Source organism: Ixodes scapularis, unplaced genomic scaffold (assembly GCF_016920785.2).
Source record: "Ixodes scapularis isolate PalLabHiFi unplaced genomic scaffold, ASM1692078v2 ptg000219l_1___fragment_2___debris__unscaffolded, whole genome shotgun sequence".
NCBI classification, from domain to species: domain Eukaryota; kingdom Metazoa; phylum Arthropoda; class Arachnida; order Ixodida; family Ixodidae; genus Ixodes; species Ixodes scapularis.
Window position 1 is genome coordinate 100,500 of NW_024609940.1, and position 24,500 is coordinate 124,999.

The 24,500-nt window shown below is 46.2% G+C and overlaps 1 protein-coding gene across 1 annotated transcript in view; it reads left to right on the top strand.

Moving 5' to 3' along the window:
* Positions 1-24,380, top strand: part of LOC8052257 (leucine-rich PPR motif-containing protein, mitochondrial) — a gene marked incomplete at its 3' end in the record, with an annotated part of 49,383 nt that extends 25,003 nt beyond the window's left edge. Inside the window, 15 exon segments of the mRNA XM_042287703.1 lie at positions 33-127; positions 2,757-2,834; positions 3,201-3,272; positions 4,823-4,870; positions 4,967-5,029; positions 7,635-7,774; positions 10,441-10,526; positions 13,590-13,806; positions 16,163-16,287; positions 20,316-20,422; positions 20,993-21,061; positions 21,175-21,265; positions 21,931-22,213; positions 23,568-23,650; positions 24,188-24,380. Of these exon segments, the coding sequence (XP_042143637.1) occupies positions 33-127; positions 2,757-2,834; positions 3,201-3,272; positions 4,823-4,870; positions 4,967-5,029; positions 7,635-7,774; positions 10,441-10,526; positions 13,590-13,806; positions 16,163-16,287; positions 20,316-20,422; positions 20,993-21,061; positions 21,175-21,265; positions 21,931-22,213; positions 23,568-23,650; positions 24,188-24,380 (1,750 nt within the window).
* Between the last annotated feature and the right edge of the window lie 120 nt (positions 24,381-24,500).

Below are 24,500 nucleotides of genomic sequence, written 5' to 3' on the forward strand. Positions count from 1 at the left end.
AGCTTTACAAATAAGAATTCTCTTTAAAACAGACTGGGCCGGGCGTTTCGTCCTGGACTGCCTGTCCGTCAATGCCGGCTCGCCGTCGGACGTCGTCACTTGGCTGGTTCCGGAGCTCGCGGCCAACGTACGTCATTTCCACCTCGACCTTAATCATTAACCGGTCGACAGTTTCTTTTTGCCTACGGTCGCGAGAATCCAACTGCGGTGTTTGGGGTGTTGTTATCGAAGCCCTCCCTCTGGTTTGTGTGGAATCTGTTGTGAAGTACTGCCTACACTCGGCGCCAACCTTTTCGTACTACTTTGCGAAGGCTTTTGATCTATCGTGGGATCTTTCCACCTTATACTACGCCAGATTCAATCGAGCACAATGCAGAAAGTTTAATCAAACAGTTTATTAACTCGCATGCTGTCGCCCTAAGTCCTGCTCTCCTCCGGATGTGGCAGCAGCTTGTCCGCTCCTCATTGAGGACTCCCCTACCAAAGACTCTAACTGGAGGCCGTCAAATCGAGACCTCTTTATTTCGAGACTCGAGTGGGAGACTTCATATCCGAACTGTCCTGACCACCCCCCGCCTGCTGTCTCCTTATGTTACCCGCCTGACTGTTTTGTCTCCCGCTTCCTCACGCTCCAATCGAGGATCTCGTGCCCATATAAGGCCACAAGCATGGGCGAGTGCTACAATGCCTGTGTGGCAAGAAATTCGCGGCTCAGTACGGTATCGCGAATTTCATCGGATGTTCGCCGATAGGCAAACGGCATGCCGTCCTCAGTGCTGTTTACGTGGCGGGGTTCAAAGGCTTCTAGACTGGCAGAGAATGATGGCTTCAGCACTGGGCACGTGGATGCCAACGTAACCAGACTGTAGGTTTTGCAGTATTTGCAATAGCAAATCTAGGCACTGTCTATGAGAAATGGCCACTCGTAATGTTGTCAGGACTATTTCAAACATGATAAAAGGGTGATGCATAAAGAATGGGTGGCATAAAATGAAAACATGCCTTCGCCTCGCGTCTCGTTCGTACCCGCTTGTGCAGCTCCGACGGCGCAGCAGACGCAACGCTGGTGTAGCACGGAAAAGTTGAATGCCAAGTGTGGAGTAGCAGTCGACGAAGGGGAGGAAGAAAATAGATACGAAAGGCGTGCAAAGAAGTTGGACCGTTCCCCGGCCCCTCTCTTGGGGCAGTGTGCAAGTAAAAAGCAAAAGAGGGGAAAATATTTAATCTCCTTGTTTCGCCCGTACGCGCAGAAATTGGTAATGGTGCAGAAGCGGACAGCGTAGGCGGAAAAGCCTCGAGATTCGCCAGCTGGCTAGCGCGAGTGAGCTATGCAGAAGTGTGAGCATACCGGACAAATAAAATAATGTGCACACCTCTTTCGAACTTTCTGTCGTATCAGCAGCGAGTTCAGGAGCCACATTGTGCATTATTGCTCCGGGGCAATCCGTGACGAGCCTATAAAGGACTTAGTAACTATGTTAGAAACTATCCGTTGTCCTAATTATAAGTAAAGGCCGACTATGCAGTTGTGCAGATCTTGGTTAGAGTGGGATACGATGTTACAAGTTCGAACAGCTGCTCAGACAGCTGTGTGTAGCCATACGTTTGTCCGGCTTGTCTCGGGGTAGTTTGTGGGAGCGAGGGTCCGCCACTACGCCCAGGGGCCGCTACCGACCACCCGAAAAGGACAGTCCGAAGTGCACAACAGCGCATAAGGAATAGGCACAAGAGCGTATTAAAGGAGGACACGCCCATGGCACGGGGGGGAGACGGACCAAGGTCACGGAGGTGTGTAGGTCGAACGCTACGTCATTGTTATACTTCGAATGCTAACAAACATTTCCTGTTACTCTAATAAATGTAGTTTCTTGTTATGGAAACCCCGCTTCTAGTTGTTCCTCCCGGATGGGCGTGCAGCAACGCCACCCTACTGCAAGTTGTACTTAGTGGTCGTCGGTTACTTGCCCTTCTTACTGGAGCACTTGTTTTAGCATACCACTTGTGACTATACGAGTTTTCACCTCAAGAAAAATGGACTTTTTGCGCATTGTTCATACGCCCTGCAAAGTAGTTCTTACAGGATGTGGCCGTCAAAGGATGAAACAATGCTTTTGGCGTTTAAAGCGTGTACGCCTTGATGAGATAACATTAATCTAAAAAGCACCAACATATATCTTAATTATCTACATAAAGGGGGAAATTAGTAACGGTTCGTGAAGAGCCACTTTTTTCTTGAGGCGAAAACAAGCTTAGTTAATAGAGGGTCCTCTAGGATTTGCTGCCCATCCCTCGTGCTAGATTATACTCGTCTTCTGTTTGTTTCATAGTTTTTATGTTTAAACAGGGAATATCTTATGGGGCTGGATTTCATGAGAAAAGCCACATGTTACGCTCGTCCGACAAACAGGTCATGGTTATATAAGCCCTGACACCACGGAACACCATGACATCACGTGACGGTGATGACACGGTGTCGTGCGAATCATCATCATGCCGCAGGACGTCGCCTGACCTCATTGTGTCATGCGGCGTCATGGTGTACCTAACCACGTGACGTTTCTCGACGTCACACAGACCGCATGTGCCCAGCTCGTTCGTAACACCACTTTGTGCATCTCCGAGTTTACTCAATACGATCGAGACTGCACTTAAATTTTCTTCTTTGCCCATTGTTGCGAGACCCCCTTAAATGGCGCGATCGCATTGTACGGGACCTGCATTCAGTGAATGTAACCTCTGCACGTCTTCTTGCCAAGGACGTCAAGATTGGCCAGGCCGCGGCGGAGACTCTGCGGGCTCGTTACGGCAAGAACCTCAGCTCCTCGATCCTCGACGTGAGTCTGACCTGTTTGTTCTTGTCTGTTTGGTTCGCCAGTGCCTTTCGTCAAGGGTTGACCCACAGTTTGTGACACGTTTGGACTCCGCCAAGTGCTAGCTGGTCTGGGTCATGCTACTATTCTTCTAGTAAAGGCTTTTTTTTAAAAAGAGGACAGAATAGAAATCTCACTCGATTAGTGTTTTGGGGGTAAGCCTTTGTTTTGTGCCAAAGGTCACTCTGCTTTGCTTAAAGTAACCTCATTTTGTGAAACCTGCCCGTGTTAAACTGATTGCTAAAAGGAAGTGCAGTACACGAGGCTGATAGGACTTCGATGGTTTCATACATTTCGGTGCTTGTTCATGAAAATGCATTGCCACTGCAGATGCTGGACAAGATCTCCACGGAAATGCTCGACGAATCAGACACCTTGAGTCCTGGTGCCATTCCATCGCAGGTGAGCAGCGATGCAGTTGCTGTCCTGATTGTGACAAAGTGCTCGTGCGGACTTCATATTGTCAAAATGGGGAGTATGTGGGCCATCTTTAAACTCAAATATAGGTTCCCTTCTTCAAACCTAAAACTTAGATAGTTACCTATTGTAGATATTGGTGCGCTAATGTGTTAGTTTTTATGCTTTAAGGGGGTACATAGACCTAAGTATTAAAATTTTTAAAAAAAATTCAGTTTTTAATTTTGAGGTTTTTGGTTTTAGAAACTAATTATACACCCTTACACTAAATTTCATAACCATGTGCCATATAGTTACGTTGATGTAAAATAGTTTCAACACATTTTGAGGCAGTAAAAAAGTAAAGGAATTCAATGTTTCAGTGCATTTTTCTCAGTTCCACTTTTTGCTGCAAGTTTCATACGAAGAAATTTTTTGTTTTAGGGTAAAATTATTTTGATAGCACAATCAAGGTGTTTTCTGAACTAAAATTTACCGGGGAATCGGGCTATCTACTTTATTTTGTTTTAAGTTAAAGTCCTCATTGAGAAAAAACTATGTTTTCAAAAATTGACATTGGGCAGATAAGCACTTCATACTTTGAGGTAATCACCCTTCGTGAAATATTTGCATTAGAGTTATAAAAGCTAGATAGCCCGAAGTCCCACATCCCCCACTTTATATTCAAGCAGTTAAAATGACGCTTAAAAGCTTCATTTGCATATCATAGATTTATTAATGAAGGGTGACACATTGTCTTATGCAGGTATGTAAAGTTGTTCTAGAGAGCTGAAAGTTTGCACAGTATACCTACATCTGAGGTTAAATCTCCCCTGCAAATTGCATTCCAGTCACTTGAGTAGTTCAGAAGTTCAACCTCTAGCCAGAGTCCCCCCTTAGCACAGAATATGTTATAGGGCTGGTTTTCAAGCCTAGAGTGAGAATTTAATAATGCAGCCAGTGTGGTTAGGACCAAAAACTTTATGGCACATTTTTGATCAACTAAGAAGGCTTTGGACCTAACTGAGTACACTTGCTTGCATTTACCCTCCAGCACAAATACTTGTGTGGAAGTGTTTTATACTGTCGAATACAAAATGCTCACTTTGAAGAATGAATCAAGTGATACAAATCCATGTTCAAATGTGCCTTTAAGGTTACGGGACTATAGATTCAAGCTTGTTTATTGGAGCAGACCAAATAAACATGTAGGAATTTATTGTAATAACAGAAAGCAAAGAGTGGCTTTGTTTCTTTAGTCTTGAGTCTTTTGGTATCTATTCTCGTGAAGTTTTTGTTATTCCTTTACTTTCTTCAGTCCTAACGGTATCACAAATAATGACCATTCGCTAGCAATAGTGGGACGTGGCCCCAACTGAAGTTTCAAGGTCAGGCTCTACATGCTTTATCGAGAGTTCTTCCACATCCGCTTCTGCTTTCCCCACTACCGTGGTGTTGTTAATCAGAAACCGAGGAAGTGTCCGTCTGCTCTCTTTCGGGGAAGCTGTCTGTGTCTAACATGAAATTGATGCGAGTGTCTTCGCAATTGTCTCCAGAATGATATGACCATAGAAGAACTGGAGAGCCATCTCGTGGAACTTAAGGTGAGTCGAAGGCCCGCAAATCTTTCTTGCACTTATGTGGTGGGTGGGGGAGGTGTTGTTGACCCCGATTTATGTATTGCAACGATTTTGTTTCAGAACAAAGGGATGAACACAAGGGGTGCCCTGCGCCGACTGCTGCTTCTGCACTGCCGGTTCCGGGTAAGGTTAATTGATTGATTGATTGATTTAGTGTGTGTGTGTGTTCGTGTACATACATATGTATGTATGTAATTTATGTACAAATAAATCTTGTAGTTTTGTAGGGCTCTAATTAAGTTGACCTTCTAAATCTCTAATAGATCTACCATTCTTATAAATACTGTAAACCACCGTTTATCCTAATGTGTAGCTCGCTTCTGCATGGAAGGAGCAATAGAAGATCTGTCGCTTGATGTAAGTGAGAAGCGGGGGAGGCTTGTGGGGGGGGGGTAAGGAAAGGTCTAGTGACAAGGTAGTGCGAGTTGGCACTTATCACGTCTGCAATGAACGACGATCGCACCAACGACTGGAGAGGGGAGCGTATGAACGCCACGTTCACGATTGACCCAAGACGGGTCCTGTGCTGACGGGTTACTGCTTTCAGCTCCTTCGCAGCTTTGCCTCCAGGCTCCTCTTGGAGCAGATTATAGGAAGCACGTGAAGTTATATTGTGTTGTTTATCGGAAAAAGACAATGCACATGCTAATCATCTTTTTCCTTTGTTCTGGGAGCACATTGTTCAAGTTACTAGCACTCTGAAGACACGAGGTCAAAGTGGCCACCTGTATTTTAACTCTAACGTTCTGTGGTTCGTATTAACACTTCTGTTACTTGCACACTCTAGTGTAATGTAGAACCCTTTCACCATGATAGTATACGCGATTTTATTACGGTGGAGAGAGTACTAGAACCGGGAAAAGTGTAATCTACCTTGGCCGAGCTCTGCGGACAAGATAGGCTCTTGGATAGGCCCATCCTGTGCATTGCTCTAGTGCAGGGGTTCTCAAACCTTTTGGTCTCACGGAACCCCAGGAAGCCTCAAAAACTGCTGCGGAACCCCCCCCCCCCTCCATGTTTGCCGACCGAGAAGCAACAGATGCACAATTGTAGGCAATTTTGCTTGTGTTGCTTCCCATATATTCCCACCATATCAATCGCGATGTCGGCACAAAGTGAGATGAAGGCGCTTTGCATGGTCCTGCCGTGCAGCCTGCGGCGTGGGGGTGGGGTTGCAATTTGGGTGTTCGCGGAACCCATGAGACCAGCTCGTGGAACCCTTGTGTTCCCCGGAACCCAGTTTGAGAACCCCTGCTCTAGTGCACACACATTAAAATATCTATCCTAAAAAAAAAAAAAAAAAAAAAAAAAAGATTTTAGTGTGGAGAGGTTTTGCTGCTGACCATTATATGTAGGGCACCGTGTTTTCGGAGTTTATTTTTCGTCAAATTCAGGGAGTGTGTCTCAAGAGTTTCTCGAAGTTTATTTCTGTTGGACCCCCAATTCTCTGAAATTCGAAGTTTAATTTTGCAGTCTTTTCAGTTTCTTCAAAAATAAAAAAAATAAATAATACCGGTATTCAGTGTAAGCATGTGCTAGATTATAAAAGAAAAGAGGTGCACTGCTATTAAATTATGTTTCTTCAGTTGCATCTGGGGCTGGGATTTCATCAGCAATACTAATCTGTCCCACGACAAAACTTGCAAACAAGCGCAAAGATAGATACCTTGAAATCATTAAACTCCTGGAGGTAGCCGCTGGGAAGTTGTTTTTATCCCATCCCTTTCCATCACCCTACCCCTCGGCTAGCGGGGTGAAGTGGTAAAGGGTCTAATATAGAGGCTTCAACTGCCCTCCCTCACCCCCCTCCTCTCTTCTATAAAATCTCAATGGTTCATTATTTTGGCTGTTGCCAAAACACAATCACTCCTTCGTTTAGGAAGTACAGTGCAATCTACTTATAGCGATACCACCTATAGCAAAGTACTGCTTATAACGATCGGTTTCTAGAGTTTCTAGACTAGAAACGCCCATTTTTTAGTCTAGGTACAATGACAGTCGGTTATAGGGATTGGATTTCCGGATTTTCTCGTTATTGTTATGCATGGATTACTCTTTATGTTGAAAACTGGAACCCGGAACAGTGACCCAGAAGTAGAATTATTTATTGTCCCGAATGAACCTTTACGGGGTAAATGGTGTGACAGCTTTTGTAAATAATCCGAGATTTTAAAAAGAAACTATCCCAGTTTCTTTTCAAATTTCTGATTATTGACTAAAGTTGTCGATTCTAAGGACCACTGACCCTGTGTGCTGACCAAACTTAATAGTAAAATGACATCTTTTTCTTTTTTTGGGGTGGGCATTGGCATAGTAAAATGACATCTTTTTCTTTTTTTGGGGTGGGCATTGGCACAATGAAATTCGGTGCTTATAAATAAATTTGAATTCACAGAAAATTCCCCGCCGGGTGTCTTTTCGAGTATTATGGGTTTATCCAAAAACATACAGCCCTAATTATGCGATGACAAATGCCACTTGGAAGGCGGTCAAATTTCCGGTAAAGTACACTGTTTGTGAGAGCCATTCTTTTTTATATATGTATCACCGAGGACTTCGCCACATATATTGGCTTCGTGGTGTCCGGGAGACAACCCTGTCGTTCCCCTCGATCAACACATGGCCGAAAGTGCGGCGAACAGCAAAGAGCCCGCGCGGCCATCGTTACGGCAACCTGCTATGACGATCGTGACCTTACGTCCGTCCGCCGTGCCCACCTTGTGTTCAGAACCTGGACCGCGCCATGGAGATTGCGGAACAGCTCAAGAAGGAAGGGAGCCCCTTCACGGGGGCCATGCACGCCCAGCTCCTGGACCTGTTTGTGTCCGCGGGAGACCTCGACAAGGCCCTGGAGCACCACAAGCTCGTGTGAGGATCCCTTCTCTTGTCCTCTCTGTCGCCCCTGCACCCCGTTTCTCGTGAGGCAATGCCTTTATGAGGAAGGCTGGCACCACAAGCTGGTCTAAGGACTGCTCCTTTTGTCTCCTTTGTCGCCCCTGCACCCTGTTTTTCTCGTAGGCCATTGTCCTTTCTGACCTAGAGGAGCATCACTAGCTCCTGCAGAGATCCCTCCCTTTGTCTCTTTTGTCGCCCCTGCACCCTGTCTCTTATGGGGCATTGTCTTTTAAAGTTAAGGGGGGACACTACCCAAAAAAGTAAATTTTTGAACCACTTGTCTGATTTAAATTATATTTACACGGCTTGTTTCTGCTGATGTTGAGAACATTTCTGCCAAATTTTGTTAACCTGGGTGAAGTACAAAAAAAACTGCAAACGTTCAAAGATGAAAGTGGGCGTGCCTGCGTAGGAAAACTATCGTTTTGAAATTACTTTTAAATTTGTTGTTTTCATATGTTATATTGCATTAGGACAGTTCAGAGCAGATAACTATGGAGCTATATTTCTATGTTATACCATCTTTCATGACAAAAAAGCCACATAAACACAAATACAGTTTCTTAGATTATCATCCTTTGTCCAAAATTTTTGTTTTTGAGCATAAAAAATGACAAAAATAAAAAATACAAGCTCATAGTAATCTTCCCCTTTAAATTTCACCCCAGAAAAACTCATAAAAATGAATCCAAGTTATGTAATAACAAAACGATAGTTTTCCTAATGTGAAATTTATGCCAGAAAGTGGAATGGAGAAAAACGCATTCAAAGTGCTCCAACCTCTACCTTTTCTTTAGCATTGGTGGACTGAAAATAATTTATAATAAATTAACTATACAGTACAATCTAATGAAACTTTCTGGGAATACCCTCTAGATGTTTGTGGATGTAAATGTGACATTTTTCAAAATGAATGTTTTTTTGCAGAAATTGTTTTTTCTGGGTAGTGTCCCCCCTTAACAGGCTGGCCACACAGTGACCATGCACGAAAACCCTTCGCTCATGCACATTGAAATGTGCTTGGTATAGAACACATCAAGTCCCGTCTTGTAAGCTCGTGCTTTGCGACAGAATACGTATCAGAAAGAGAGGAAGACGAGAGTGTGCACCACGCTGGCGGTATACGTAGGACGGTCTAACATGACGGCTGTGACCAAGCTCTCGTTAAGCGTGTTAATAAAAAACAATACCTAAGCAGTGTAAATTTTTTTTCTTTTGCCACTTTAGTGATTGGTTTTTGTCGGCTTGCAGATTACCTGATGGATGCTGTCAAAAAGTTTCAGTCCTGTAACCAAAATATTTTTTCGAGAGTAAATTATTTTCGACATGTAGGCACCATCTAAAGTGCAGCTTTGTAAACGTTCAAACTAATTTATTTTAGTTTGACTTTTTGTCATCAGTATTTGGTTCAGGAAAACAATGATTTGATAATAAAGATGCCTGGGGCCAGTTTTGAAGTTTACATACTGAAATTGTGTAAGGAATGCAACTGTGAAATTTCTACATTTTCATGCTCCTTTGTTATGAAAAGATATACCTTTATTACTCGCATAATGAACACTCTTTTTTTCCAAAAAATTGACACATATTTGGGGGGTTGTGTTCATTACGCAAGGTAAAATTTTTGCATTAACACTCTTCGCGTGAATGTCATTTTAGCTGCCAATGTGACATGGCAGGGTACGGTGGTACTTATCTATTGACAGAGGCACAACCATGGCTGGTCATGGGCGTGCCACACTAACCATACTCTATAAATTGCTAACCTTTTTAGGACGCTTTTGGCATGTCTTTCGCCGAAGGAAAAGCACCCTACAAAGCTCACTTGGCACGGAAAGCAATTCAACAGTGATATCGGGGAAAACCACTTTCCCGATATCGCTGTCCGAAAGTGGATCACAGACGACGGCGTGTTTGTTGACATCAGTGCATTCGATGGACGAAGTATGTCCAGGACTGGGCAATTCCTCGACCCCAGCTTCGTTAGGCGTGCTTGCCACTCGGTTTCAGGGTTGATCACTTTCGCAACCACACCATTGCAGCCATCATGAGAGTGGCTTGGCTTGACTTAACTTGGTCTGGCTGCTTGGCGCCAAAAGAATATTGGCTTCAAGACTCGTGGAGCCGAAAATTAAGTGTGTTCATTATGCGAGAAAAAGAAAAAAGTCCAAATATTGATGCCCGTTAGGGGGGTGCATTCATTATGCGAGTAAATACGGTAGTATCTTCAACCTAATGCACGCAAAAAACTTAAAGCATGTTATGATGTCAGTTTTCTACTTAATATTGTGTCATTTCTGTAATTTCTCTCCACAGTTGCATGACATAGGCCTTGCACAGTGTGTATGACCAAAAAAAACGGCCATTATCATTACCATTTCTATGCAATGGATTTCCTCTGGGGGTGCGGTGTGTATATAATGTACTTTTGTGCAGCTCTTCGAAGGATTAACTTATGAACCTGAAACTTTGCATGGAAAACCATGGCACAGCATTGAATAAACCCCGCACATGTCATGCAAATCTGGCTAACAGTTAACAGACCGGAAGTTAACTAGCTGGGGTTGTTCTGTTTCTCGTACTTCGTGCGGCAGTTTAGAGAAAATCTTATTTGTGGTATGTTTTTTTTTGTTCTTTAGGTATGAGACGGAGCCTAACTTTAGGCTGGACGACCACAAGGTCCTCAACTTGGCTTCACTGATGATTTCCAAGGGACGATTTGAAGGTAAAAAAACCCTGGCTCATTTGCTTGTTGTTCTGGGATGGCTTTCCAAGACGATCCCGCCACAATTTTGATTAGCTATGTGAACATCTGTACATCAAAGGGAAGCTACGAAGTTTCTTGAAAAAAAAAGGGGTTAGAAGTGAATTCTAGTGTATTTTTACCTCGTGAACCCGAATACCGAAAACATTTTTTGCACAAGTACAGTGTAGACCGCATATAACGTATGTCGCGGGAGTCGCGAAAATCCGCACTATAAGCGGTACCGCGCTATAACCAAAACATCAATTTTTTAGGCCAAAATACATGCCATGAGACAACTTACCTTTGTAAAAGAATTTATTTTATGTTAGATGAAAAAGAAAACTTAATTTGAGGAAAGTCGTTATTTCACCAGACTAGCTACAGTTCTGCCTCAAGTTTGTCACACATTTTGAAAGAAATGAGCGGCTTTTGCCTGGCGCAGCCTTTTAACGGCGTCGCGGGTTGCGGACGGACAATGCGAGCATTCAGGATTGGTAACCCTAATCACTTTTCTCCGGAGACGAAACGCGTGAAAATTCGCATCCTTCATACGGTACGCGCCAGTAATACCTTGAACTGGAGCACACGCATGAAATGTGCCAAATAAGAAATCCGGACGATGTTCGAGGACATAAATGCTTAGAAATCACTACTGTAGTCGAAGTAAACAAACACGACGACACGGGCGTTTCTGCCATCTTGAGAGCGCCGCCACGACATCGCCGCACGAGTAGGTGAATCTTCCCTTCTAGTATGTGCTGGGTTATCATAGCGACACACAACGAAAATTCACAGTCAAGGATAGCGCTTTTTTGCGAACGATGAGATGAACGCCGTCTACGACGACGATCACAACCGATGCCATGTTTGCGGATAGAAGCAGCCGGACCGCGACCGGCATGCAACGTGCGCGAACACTTCTCCTCGACCTGCGATTGGTCTGTCGTTGCGGTTTGTTTCCAACGCAGCGGAGGGACGCACGCACGTGAACGGCACGTGCGTGTGTCCCTCCGTCGCTATGGCAACTAAAGCCTCTCTCTTCGCTTCTCCCCGCTCCTTCGAGCAACCTCCGTGCCCCGCGAGTTCCACTCGCGCCGTCAGCGCCGTTATCTAGTGTCGCACAGGGAAGCGTGCTCGCTGCTCCGGTCGTCGGCGCGATCGGCGGGCTGTGCCAGAAACCACACTATAACCGGTATTTCCCTTCGCGCGCTTGCATTTTAAGCGGTATGTAATTACATGGAGTTCTATGGGAGGCGAACCGGTGGTTTAAAAAAACCGTGTTTTACCCGGTCCTGCACTATAAGCGGTTACGTTGTAAGTGGTCTATACTGTATTGTTAAACGCGAGAAAACGGAAAAGACAATCGCTGTACGTGACGTCATCGACGGATCTTTTGGCTGCTCAAGGCTAGGGAGCCGGGGCTTCAGCCCTATTTTGAAATTGCTTTTATGGCTCTCTGGCGCGTCGCATTGAAACATAATTGTGATATACATTATTCTGATGACCAGGTGAACACAATTCAAGTGTTTTTTCTCAAATGTTAATGCACTTTCATAATTCTTATATCATTTGAGCAATCGAGTTGTGATTTTATACTCTGCTGGATTGTTTGAGCTACAAGAAGTTTGACCACAGAATAGCCATTAGCCAATCTTTTTTATGTAAAAAAGATGCACCTGCTGGCATAACAGTAGCTGCAGTTCTGCCTGTCGACACATTCACCTGTCTGGTAGAACTTATATGCCGATGCAGAATTTCCTGTCCTGGCATGGAGCTTTTTTATATTTTTTTAATGTGGAATTGCATTTTCATTGAAGCTAACTTTGAGCAAGTGATCATCGTGAAGTTTAGCATGCCAAGGTCTAAGAGAGTTGGCCAGGTACCAGACGCCTCTGCTACAAACTCTGCCGACCAGACAACACAACTGCAGGAGAAAAAAAAGAGAAAACAGAAAAGGCAGAAGAGTGGACATTCTTATGCTTCAAGAAGACTTTGCGAATTGCAATAATCATGAACCATTTCACTCTGTGAAGTTGGATGACCAGCGAAGCTGTTTAGCAGACGACACAGACCCGCCCCAAGGAGCCGGAAGAAACTAGATACGCGCGACGAGACCGCCACCCTGGGAGAGCGGAAGGAAAGGAAACTAGGCACGCAAGCGCTTGGAACGACGACAAAGAGAGGGCGGTGTGAGCGTAGACATGGCCGACGCGGGTCGCTCAGCGGCAAATCTTTGAGAAGCCTTTATTATCTACCTGAAAGTCTACTGATCTTGAAAGTGGTGCCTGTTGATAACTAACCTACTGAATTGCTGAATTCAGTAGGTGCTATTGCTATTGCTAAACTACCCATGCATCACGGAGAATGCAGGGCGTGGTGTTCTACGTGCCGCACGTGCCGGCATCTGCAGCAGTAACTGTTCTGAAGCAAAAGCCTAAAACAAATGGCATCTTGAACACGCATTCGTCGACGCTTTATTTTGGTTATTTACTTCGGATCTTTTATACGGGTCAGGTGTGCGCGTGCAGCGGTGTGAGCATAGAGTTTTAGTCACTGCACACAAAAGATCCACTAAACCCTAGCCATAGACAGCTTCCCTGTAAAAGAAAACTTTGAAAACAAGGAAAAAGAAAAAAAGAATGGGTACAAAAGGGGTATGGGGCGAGGCTAAAAGACACTGAGTCGAATGCCGGGAAGGCTGAGACTGTATACCGGCATCTGCCACGCTCCTCGTGAAATGAAATGAAACCTTTATTTTTCTCCGGCGGAGTTAGAGGCAGAGAAAAACGTCGCCATTGGGACTCAACGTTTCTGCCCCACTACGGTTGGCAGGATGGGCCAACACGTGCATGTACCACATAAATGTAGCACATGAGCTATCAATTACATCAATAAACTTATGACATTTAATGACGGTTTGGTAGACAGTAAAAATAAAACAGCATTTATTTTAAAATGTTGAATGCTTTGTGCCGCCAATAAGCGGCAGAACACGATCTACCTGCCGCATCGCTGAATCGGCGTGGCGTTCCCCGCGGACAGAGGGCCTCCGACTGGTGGAGGAGAGCTTTGCAGCCCACGGTGTGCGGGAGTCGCCGGAGAGCCTGCAGCGCAACGTGTTCCGGCTGTTAAACGCGGCCTCGCAGCACGGCACACCCGAGCAGACCCAGCAGGCCTTCGACCTGGCAGTGGTCAAGTGCAAGTTCGCCCCTCCGTCCACCCTGGTGTTGGGACCCCTGGTGCGCTGCCACCTGCTCAGGTGAGGGGCACAGCAACAAAAGCGGGATGCGTACGCGTGCGTGGCGAGTTTCAACGCGGAATGCGTTGAAACCTGAGGAAAGTGTGACGGAACGCCGCGGAAACCATTATGAAATATGCAGTACATAGTTGGAGGATGATCTGTACAAAGAAAACGCATAATTGAAAAGTAGTAGGGAGTAATTAACCCGGAAGAACGAGCGAAATTCCACACGCGACTCGACGGGAATCAAACCATCGACCCCGTGATTACGAGCCCGGCATTGTAGCTCTGCGCCAAAGGGGGGTCTTGCGAAGCCGAAACAACTCGTCTACTCGCTGTTTGAACGCAGACGCCTAACGCTGGCGTTCACGTTCAAACAGTGGGTAGGGACAAAGGCAGCAGCTAGCTTTGCATCCGCCCACTAATCATTCCAAATGGAGTAGGGTGTTCTGACATCCTTGTGCACTCTTGTGTCTTCCTCAACATGAGTTTCTACCCCTATAACTAAAGAAAATTAAAAACTGAATAAGTTCAAAGTTTACCTCAAGCCCCAAAGGATGCCATGGAAACACATTCTGTGTATCTATCCGTGGGATCAAGATAAATTTAGTTGAAGTTACCTTGGCAAAACACAACTTTCATCAAGCAAAAACTCTAAAAGTGTGAATTTCAATATCAACTTTTAATGCACCCCTCGTGCCGTGCAATGCATTGCCTAGGTCGGGATTCAAACAAAATGAGGTGGCACGGCTTTACAAACTGCCTCGTTTCCACAGCGTCAAGGCCCCTTGCAACTATGACTTCTTTGATATCAGAGACCCACTGGTGTAGCCAGAAATTTCTGTGGAGGTGTTTTACTTTTCTGGCAGAGTTGGAAGGGTAAGAGGAGGCAAAGAAGAAGAAAGAAAATGTTAATGTTTTCTTTTTGTTATACCTAAATTAGAAAAAAAAGAAGAAAAGAAAAGCCAAGCGCTCAAAAGATTGCACATTTGCCTGCCCTAGAAACGCTTTATACTACATGACCGACGCAACAAATCAAAAAGCTAGATTTATGCTATTTCTCAGTCATTACATGGATTCACGCGAAAGGGGCTGGCACGACTTCGAGTTAACCACCGCAGCTAGGGAACAGAGTTGCACCAGAGGAACGGAAGAATGGTGCGATATCATTGCTCTGTTTTCTCACGAGGGTTCCACTGGGTGTGACAAACATGTTCACGACTTGTGGGAAGTGTCAGCGAATTGGTGCACTCTTTGACACTGTTAGCACGAACAAGCCATTGCCAAATTTTTGTGTTTGCTTTTAGAATCAAAAGGCCGTCATCAAAACTTTTAGTGTGACGGGAAGTGTTCCACTGGGGCACTAACCTAAATGGCAAAGTTTAGTACCCGCCAACACCCTTTCGAAGGAAATTGTAAAAAAGTGACAATGTCATGTTCACGCCAATGGTGCCGTGCAGTGCACATCCAGGGAGTGGACACTCACTTGACCTCTGGAACACCGAGCTACTCGGGGCTTGGTACAGTTACCCTTATCAGAGGACACCAATTCTCTGAATGAAGATGTGGGGAAGGAAGTGACGTTCTGAATGATGAAGGCTATAAACTGGGTTACTCTTTTTTGCCTTTTTGCTGTACGGGCCAGGGCTCTGTTGAAACACGTGGGGTGCGGAAGAAGGAAGGAGATACTAGTATAAACTCATTATGACGAACCTTGAATATGAGGAACATTTTAATCTGTTGTAAAAGGAGTTTTAAGAATGCAGACACTCTTACTACAGACTTTGAGGTGGATTATGACTGCAGTCTGTTCTAACCAGCAAGGCTGGCGAAATGGGAATGGGTAATTGGAAAAAAACTGTTTTATTGAAACTCCTGAACTTTGAAAGGTATTGATTGTTTTTATTGAACTGTACCGACGATCGTCATCAGTGCGCGCCTTGGATCGTACGAGGCTAGCTAGGCGCCGAGCACGATGACAGCAGTTCGCAAAATGAATGCCACTGCTACCGAAACAAAGCCACGTAGTATCCAAAATAATGACTACTGTCGAAGAGTCCACTATAATGGAATGGTGAATTATACTTACAGACTTCCTAACATAGTCCATTATATCTGAATGTTTGTTCTAATTGAACCTGTAATAAGCGAAATTTGCTCAATGGCATAGATAAAAAGACCGTCCTAACTTGAAAAGTCGGTACGTTATAGCCGAGCATGTGCTGTAACCAGGTCTTTTGTTACGAGATTGTACCGTATAGCAAAAGACTTGTGGGGTGTTCAGACACCTTCCTGGCTACACCCCTACCCAGAGCTATCTCCATCTAAGTTATCTGGAGTGATATCAAGTTTCCCTTTTCTTATGCTGCTCTAGAGATGACCTGGCTCAGGCATTGAGTGCTTTTGAAAGCTGCGCCAAGGCATACAAGCACACCCCCATGAAGAACGAACTGTCCCGCCGGTTCATCGAAAAAGAGGATTCAGAGTCGCTGCAGAGAGGTGAGTGTCTCAACAAAAAGTGCAAGTATTTGCCGTGTGCATATAAATCCAAGGGGAGGGGAAACCTAACTGGGGCCTAGATTCACATTTAAAAACTGAAAAAGAAATACTATTGCGGAAAGAAATGAATGAGGTTATCAATTGATTGGCAGGTACCGTAGAATGCATACAATTTCCGCTGTTTGTACTCCACCGAACAATTTGAGCCGAAATACCTGGTCTGGCCTTTTTCTGTGTCTGTCTCCACAAGCTCCATTGTGTCTTGATTCATCAAAGAGTTTGAAATATGAGCACTCCACTTTGCATTCCACTCCTCGTTCAAACCACAGCTCTCTCAAAAAGTGGCAGGTACAGCGAGAAGCACGAAAAACTGATTCAGCTCATTGTTTTCATGTTAGTACCTCTGTGCGTGTCGTTTCCTTTCTTGTTCCTCAGTTTCGGGTTTTCAAGATGTTGAATGTTCACCGGCTCACCTGCACATTCTGTGCTATTTCCGTAATGGAGAGCTTTATCTAATTTTAATGACTGTGCTAGCCACGTCTTTCGATACAAGTCCTAGCTATAATTATTCAATGGCCGTTGATACCAAAAAAGTTTGCTGGGGCGTTTAGTAACATGGTTAAGCTTGCCTTGCCAATGAAACTCGTGAGAGTGGTCTGACAACTATGGTCGGTGTGACAGGTCAAGAGTTCAGGGGAAGCTCCTTCCATCCCTTTCCCCTTTAGCTAAGCAAATACTGGAGAGGAAGTTGCCTCTTCTATGTTTTCTCTGCTAAAGTGGAAAGGAAAGGGCTGGGAAAAGCTTCCCCCGGAAACTTGACCTGTCACCGACTATAGTAATTCGTTGGTTTGAAGCATGCTGCCCTATCCCTAAATTGACTCATTTTAAAGCAACGGCTTGACTCGAGACGATAATGGGAGGCGATTTAGTGACAATCTAGAGAGGTTGCAGCGGTGATCGGATGTCGAGACGAAACAAAGGACAATGCATAAGCACACCCAAACAGAAGTGCCAGGAACAAAAACGTTGCTGGCATACGGTTCTGCGGCTTTTAAAGGGATGGCTTTTTACGGGAATCCACCGTGGACCCCCCGCTTGCTCGCGGTGGTGTTGGTTGCACTGTGGCAAGGCCGTGGGAGCAAGTGACAGCAACGGAGCTCAACTGTTGGCTTGATGTCATAGCATGTACGATTAATGGCATAGCATCGTACGGTAGAGGTTTGCATGAGCCAATATTTAGGAATTGAGCCCAGCCCGGACCGCGGTCCCTTGGGCCTGGTTCCACCCACGGCCCGCTATTCATTTCCGACAGTCGGCCCAGCCTGGCCCAATGCTAATTTTTACGGGCCTGCTGAGGCCCTCTCTATTTTCACCTAGTATGAATAGCTCACAAATTGCACCGCAGCTCGCTTGCCACTGCTACACATGTTGACTACGGTACCCGACAGTCAACGCTGTGGGCATCCTTTTTTATTATTTTTTTTTGGCTACTCTTTTTAGTTGGGCCAACCTGCAAGCCTAGGCAGCCTGCTAAAAGGAAAAATCGCCCCCCTATCGTTCTTTTTTGCGAACGAGCCTGCGTATCAAAAAAGCCGGAAAAATAAAAATGACAAGCAACAGTTAACAAAACCATGCGTTTAAAAAGGCAGGGTAAACGTCGCGACGGGTTCGGACAAAAAGCCGGCAAAGTTCTAAATTGCCCACTTTTGCTGTGCAGAACCGCAAATAATATATATAAAATATACCACCGTCTTTGCCGGTTCTTGGTGGGTTTCCGCGAGTCCTTCACACCGTGAGACACTAATTTGCCGCGTGCGCAACCTGTGGTATCGTTTCCCGTCACACAGGAGTTTGTAGCGAATTCCCGCGTGTTTATCGCATCACGAAACGTGAATTTGCCCCGCCAGCGATCTGCGGTATCAGTTCCCGCGTCATGTGGTTTATAGCGGGTGCACTGGTGCTTATCGTTAATTTTTGATAAAGTTTTGCTGTGGCATCCCCAAAGGATGCCAGAGCCCCATGTTTTTCACCATTTATCTCTTCATTTTGGGTGGGCCTTCTTACGGGATTTTACGGTACTTTTTTTCTCTTTGTTTTGCTGTATGTTTGTCTGCTGCCTGTGTTGGGAGTGTGGCATGGTACTAGAGGCCTGGTCAGGCGACTTTATTGTTGCCTTTTTGCCCCAGCTTCATGGAAATCTTTATATTGACAAAAACTCCAAATGAACAATTTTATTCAAAAGTCACATGTGATTTTCTGAAATTTTCAACAGGAAAATGGCGGCCGATGGAGCTCTCGAATACATGGAGCAGAATGGTGCTGATCACGAGAGACTAGCAAAAATGGGCCCCATTTTCACATTGATATTTTCAGTAGACGTGTGCGAACATCAAAATCTTTCAAAGCGAATCAAATCGAATTGAATATTTTCGAATATGAATAGTAGTTTCGAATAAAAACATTTTTGAAAACAAATATTTTCTATTTGATGTGAATTAACAAGAATGCTCAATCAGAACACAACTGGAAGTTGTTTTATTTTTCAACAAACATTTATGAAAAGTTTCATTTCAATAAAAAAAAAATGTCACACATGGGACTGATAAAAAACAGATGAAATAAAAGATCAATCAGTAAAACACCACTCAAGGATGAAGTTACAGAACGTAAATGAAAGTACGCAAGTGAAGGCGGGTCAGCAAGCCCCAATGCACTCTGAGATCGCGTCGTGGACGAACACAACCCCGTGAACATAAAACGAAAGTATGCAAGGAGTGGCGGGTTGGTAAGCCACAATACAAAGTCAAAGATCTTGTCACGCAGCTGCACCGACTTTGTGCAGTCTCTTTTTATGCGGGTGAACGCAACCACGTGAACGTACACAAGCGGAGGCGGGTCGGCAGGCCACAGCAGAGTTGGAGATTGTGGGGTTGCTCCACGCAGCCACACTGACCTTACGCAATCTCTTTCCGCGTGCAATAGTTGTGCCGATAAAGGGCGCCTCAGAGAAGCAATAAGTTAAGAACATGTTGTTATTTTTTGGCGGTGGGAGCAAGTTTCATTTTTACCAGTGAGAACGCGTAGAAAGAAATAAGAAAAGGAATAGTACTGGCTAACTCTTGAACCGGAACATCAAGCGGAAAATAACACGAGCCAGATATCGCCGATAGCCGAGGTGAGCCGTAAATCCATATCCGAATCCAGAGCACCTTGGCTACTGTAGTGACTGTGAGAAGGACTGTAGTGAGTGGGACCCCTGTCGCGTTTGTGCTCACGACGATGCATATGCCGTTGCAAATCATAGTCCTTCATCAAATCTATCGCAGCGTTTGCACCACGACCACTTCGCCAACTTTGCAATCCAGACATCACGGCAAGCAAAAGACAAATCGTGCTACCACTTGCAAATATTTTCCAATGCTTCATGCAAAAAAAAAACAAAAAAAAAAAAAAAAAGGCACTTTAGTTGGCTTTTTTGGGTTTGCCAAGCTCGAACCCATACTGTGCAGTCCGAAAACAAAACAGGGAGCTCCACCGCGAGTTGATACTAATCAGCAAGTTTCGAGTTATTCGTAATCTTCGAATTATTCGAAGAACTCGAATGCTTCCAAACAACGAAAGTGTGAAGCGAAGCGAATCGAATCGAATAGCGAGCATTATTTGCAAAAATTCAAAGTTTCAAATATTCGCACACCCCTAATAATTTTCTGAAAATCACTCGTAACTTTTGATAGAGATGACGGTTAGCTCTGAAAGTTTGGCATCTGGTTCAGACCACCGGCGCTACATTTGGGTGATGCATACTAGTTTATTTTTGCGGTGAAAAAAAAAAACATATATTTTTTGGGGGAAGTACGCTGTACATCCACAATTCCTTTGCCACGTGTCACATTGCATATCCTTCCAATTGCAAGTTCTGCTCGTTACAAACCCCATCAAGTGCTGTTGCACACCCATTGCCTTTAACAGAGTGTCTGTTTTTGTCTTCTGTGCTTGAACCTGAATGTGACTTGCGTACACCCTTGCAGTGGTGGATATCAGCACGGAGGTGCACGGCGAGATGAACACCCTTTACGACCTCATGAGCTACTTCCTGGAGTGTGGCCACGTTCGCCAGGCGCAGAAGATTCTGGAGGTGCGTGCTCTTTCCCTCATTTGCCCATTGCTGTCTTTTTTTGCGACATCTGCGATGCGATTACTTACCTTTATGCTGTCTATTCTAAGCTAAAAATCCCACAAATGTTCAGTTTAGAGGCATTAGAATTGATTGTGTGAAGGGCCGTCTGCTTTTCCGAAGTATCCCAGAGGTCAACTTTTCCAACTGTGCTTTGTGTTCTAACCTTCCTGTTCTGGGAGCACACCTCTGAGATAGGGACAACTAAGCATGTTCTTAAACAAGTGGTATACCTCTGCCTTAGGGTTGCGGACTATACTAACTTGGGCACTACTTCCATCTAAAAGTGTTTTCTCAAAGCAGAAATTATGACAGTGTTGCCAAGGTTTGATGCCAAACCAGTTGTCATGTAATGGGACAAGCAATCATCGCCGTCATACTACTGAGCTGGACCCCACTTTGGGATCAGCGGTGCTGAAAAACACCCTTGCAGTCTTAGTACCACTAATCCTAAAGTCAGTAGACAACATTGTTCCGAGCTTGTCTGTTTCAATTGCGCTCACTTGTGGACACATGTTTTGACTTCGACAGACACCAGGACTGAGAGCAAGGCATCAGCGGTTGGACCAGATCTGCGAGACCTTTTTGCAGCGAGACATGGTGGGTGTTTTTTTTTGTTTTTTTTACCTTTTTGGCTTTGTGGCAACAAACAGTCGACCTGCCGACCGAACGTTGCTCGTAACGCGAAACTGGCACATGCATTTTTGTCACAGATCACGGAGTTGGAGCACCTGGTGCAGATCACCAAAGACCTGTTTGACGTCAACAGGGATGCCATGTACTTCTTCCTGCTCAGGGCCTACGGTGAGTCGCCTACAAAGGCCTGGCCATAATTCTGCACAAACTTAAAATTTGATAGGCTACAGTCAAAGCCACGATGGAGTGCTAGCCCAGTTTTTGCGCAGCAAAAATTCAACGAGTGAATTTATGTGACAGGCACTCCGCTGTCACAAAATTTCATAGTAGCCGAACGTTCCAGCTAGCCCAAATTTGACAGTGGCGCACGGCTTCAAAGTGTCACGTTCCATAACGAGACCGTGTCATTTGACGTCACAATGTCACGTGATGTTAGTGTCGGGTGACGTCATAGTTTTTCTTCTCAAGCTGGCGGAGAAATGTAGTCTCCTCTCAATTTCTCATAGCAAGTGCTGCTTGTTTAAGAACCGCTCCAAGTGCTATTGCACCTTAATTATAATAGACCCTTTCAAAAGTGTGCGCTATCCAAGTCGGTGCCGCACCGATTGTTCAAGTTTGCCACTGTTTGGGCACTCTGATCACAAACTGGACACGAGAGTTGTGTCGGCTTGTGTCGAAGACAAGTGCCGCGTTGGCATTTGGCGAGGACTCCGATCCGCTCGCACGCTTCACGCCCCAGCAATGGTGGCCACCAATGTTGCTCGACGGACCTTTGAAAGGGGTCTGTCGTTGACGCAACGTCTAAGCCAAGCGACCTCTCTCACGGAGTGCAGCCTCCGTGAACGACGTGGGACGGGCCCTGGACGTGTGGACCAAGATGCAGGAGGAGAACGTGCAGCCGAGCGCCCGCACCCTGCGCTTCCTGGCCGCCCTGCTGCGCAAGGAGGGCCAGCCGCTGCCCTTCGAAGTGCCCCCCGAGGAGGACGACCCGGTGAGAGAGTTTGGGAGGCGGTCCTTCGAGGCCCGCGGCTCAGCACGCGGGGTGGCATCGAGAGGAGTCTCGTTGGAGAGCCTCGTCGCCAAGGACGTCGACCGCGCCCTGGACGAGTGGCAGAGGTTCGTGCGGTGGTCTTTCCTGTCCTGCTTTTCATTTCATTAAAGGGGCACATAAGTGCTCTTTGAGAAACTCGCTTTGTGGTCATAACTCAATCTGCGAGCTTTAGGCATCCTATAAAATCCGAAATTACATTGATGCGCGGCCGATTTGCCTATTAAAAAGGTGATATAAGATCTCGACATCTACCGTTGGCGGCGGACGACAGATGGCGCTACCAAACTTCACTGAATGGGATCAAACAACAAACGGCGATTGTTAGACACTCGCGTGGACGAGCGGCCGACCAGTTCCGTCCAACGCTGATACGGCGTCGCCCGCTCCTTCATTTTGTGACGTGCCTTGCACGTCCAGTGCATTTCATTTTACTAGTCCCGGCACGTAGACATCACGCCTAAAACTTGCAGCTGCATCGTGTATACAGCCTACTTGTTTTTTTTTTTTGTTTGTTTTTTTCTTCCTCGGAACAACATTGACTTTGAAAAATGTTATACAGTTAAACCCACTTATAACGAACCCACATATAACGACCAATCGGTTATGACGACCAGCTCTCAGAAAATATACAAACTCAAGGCCCAACCCATTAAAACTGATCCAATTAAAACGACCATTCTTCAAAGCATCATCATACTGTTAGAACGAACATAAAGTCCGCTTTCGGAAGAAAAAAAACTCCCGCGCGCGTGAAAAGATAAAAAAATATATAAAAAAAGTGAAAGCTGTTTACAACTCCCTGTAACGCCGAATTGGAGCGCAGCTCTTGAGAAGGAGGAGGGAAGGGTACTGAGGGGAGGGTAGACCCCTCCTCCTTCTCCTCCTCCTCCCCTCATTCTTTAACATGCTCCGGGGGGGGGGGGGGGGGGGGTCACGTGACCTCGGGAGAGGGGGGGGGGGGGTGTCACGTGACTTCGGGGAGGGGGGTCACGTGACCTCCGAGATGCGTGACCTGGGGGGGTCACGTGACCTTCGGGTGTCACATTGGGGGGTCACGTGATCTTGAGGTGACCTTGGGGAGGGGACCTCGGGGCTCACGTGACCTTGGAGGAGTCACGTGACCTTGGGGGGTCATGTGACCTTGGGGAGGGGACCACGTGACCTCCGGGGTCACATGACCTCGGAGGGGTCACGTGACCTGGGGGTTCACGTGACCTTCGGGGGGTCACGTGACCTTGGGAGGGCGCATGCTCGGTATTTTACGGTAGGTCGCGGCGTTAGCGGATAAGAACACCGAGGCAAGACGCACAAGGATAACGTGCCACACCCAGCGTTTCTTCGGCCGTCAAGGTCTGCGGCAACGCGCAATTTTGTCCGGGACGTCGGAGGAGCCGAATCCGCCACCTTTTTGTATCGCAGGTTGGCAGACTCGAATGCGGCACTCTCTCATCGGGACACGAGCCTTCTCATCGAAGCGCTGATCCTGAAGGAACGGATCAAGGGTGAGTCGACGCGCCCCAAACTCGAATCTCGCCAGGCTCTAACGACGCCGCGATTCTTTCGACTCTTTTCGGCACTTTTGACACTCGGATGTCCGGTCCCTAGCACGCTTGTCGGGTTTTGGCATGATTCGGCCCAAAGCTCACGAGGCGTCGAAGCGTTATCGAAGACGGAAAGATCATTCTAGAAGCGAGGCAACCGAGAAATCTCCCCGCTGTTTTCGTTCCGTCGTTGACCACAGTGTTTCTGAGCTTCTTTTCACTTTACGTCTGACGGGGCAAATCGAGCGGCGGGAGAAGTTCGGCGTCGCGGCGCTCGCCGTCTGCGTGACTGTGCCGTCATTGGCCGAGCCAATTGCGCAGAGGATCGAGGTGTATTCGTTGTGTGCGATTCATTTAGTTGGCGACGGCAAGCGGACAAGGGTAACAATCGCTGTGCGACACGCCTTTGGCGCCGCTCGATCGGATTCGTCGGACTCTGGCCTCGGCTCCGGTCGGATTTAAAGCGGGAGTACGGACAACATCTTTGCTTGTTGGCAGACGCCCTGCGCGTGACGGAGGAGCTGCTCTCGCGGGGCCTGCACCCGTGGCCGAGGGTGCTCAAGTTCCTGCTGCTGCGCCTGGCCACCCTGGGAGAGGTGGACAAGATGGAAGCCCTGCGCCCGCAGTTGCCGGACCAGCTGGTGCGCTCGGTCTCCTTCGACAACCTCGTCTGCAACGCCTACGTCAACTGGTGAGCCCGGAGCCCCTCCGTGCGGGAGGGTAACGACGTAGATGAACTGCCACATTTGCTCGAGTAATGTTTGGAATCAAAGCGAGAGTGCAGGCAAGCCGGTTTAAGACCGACATAGTG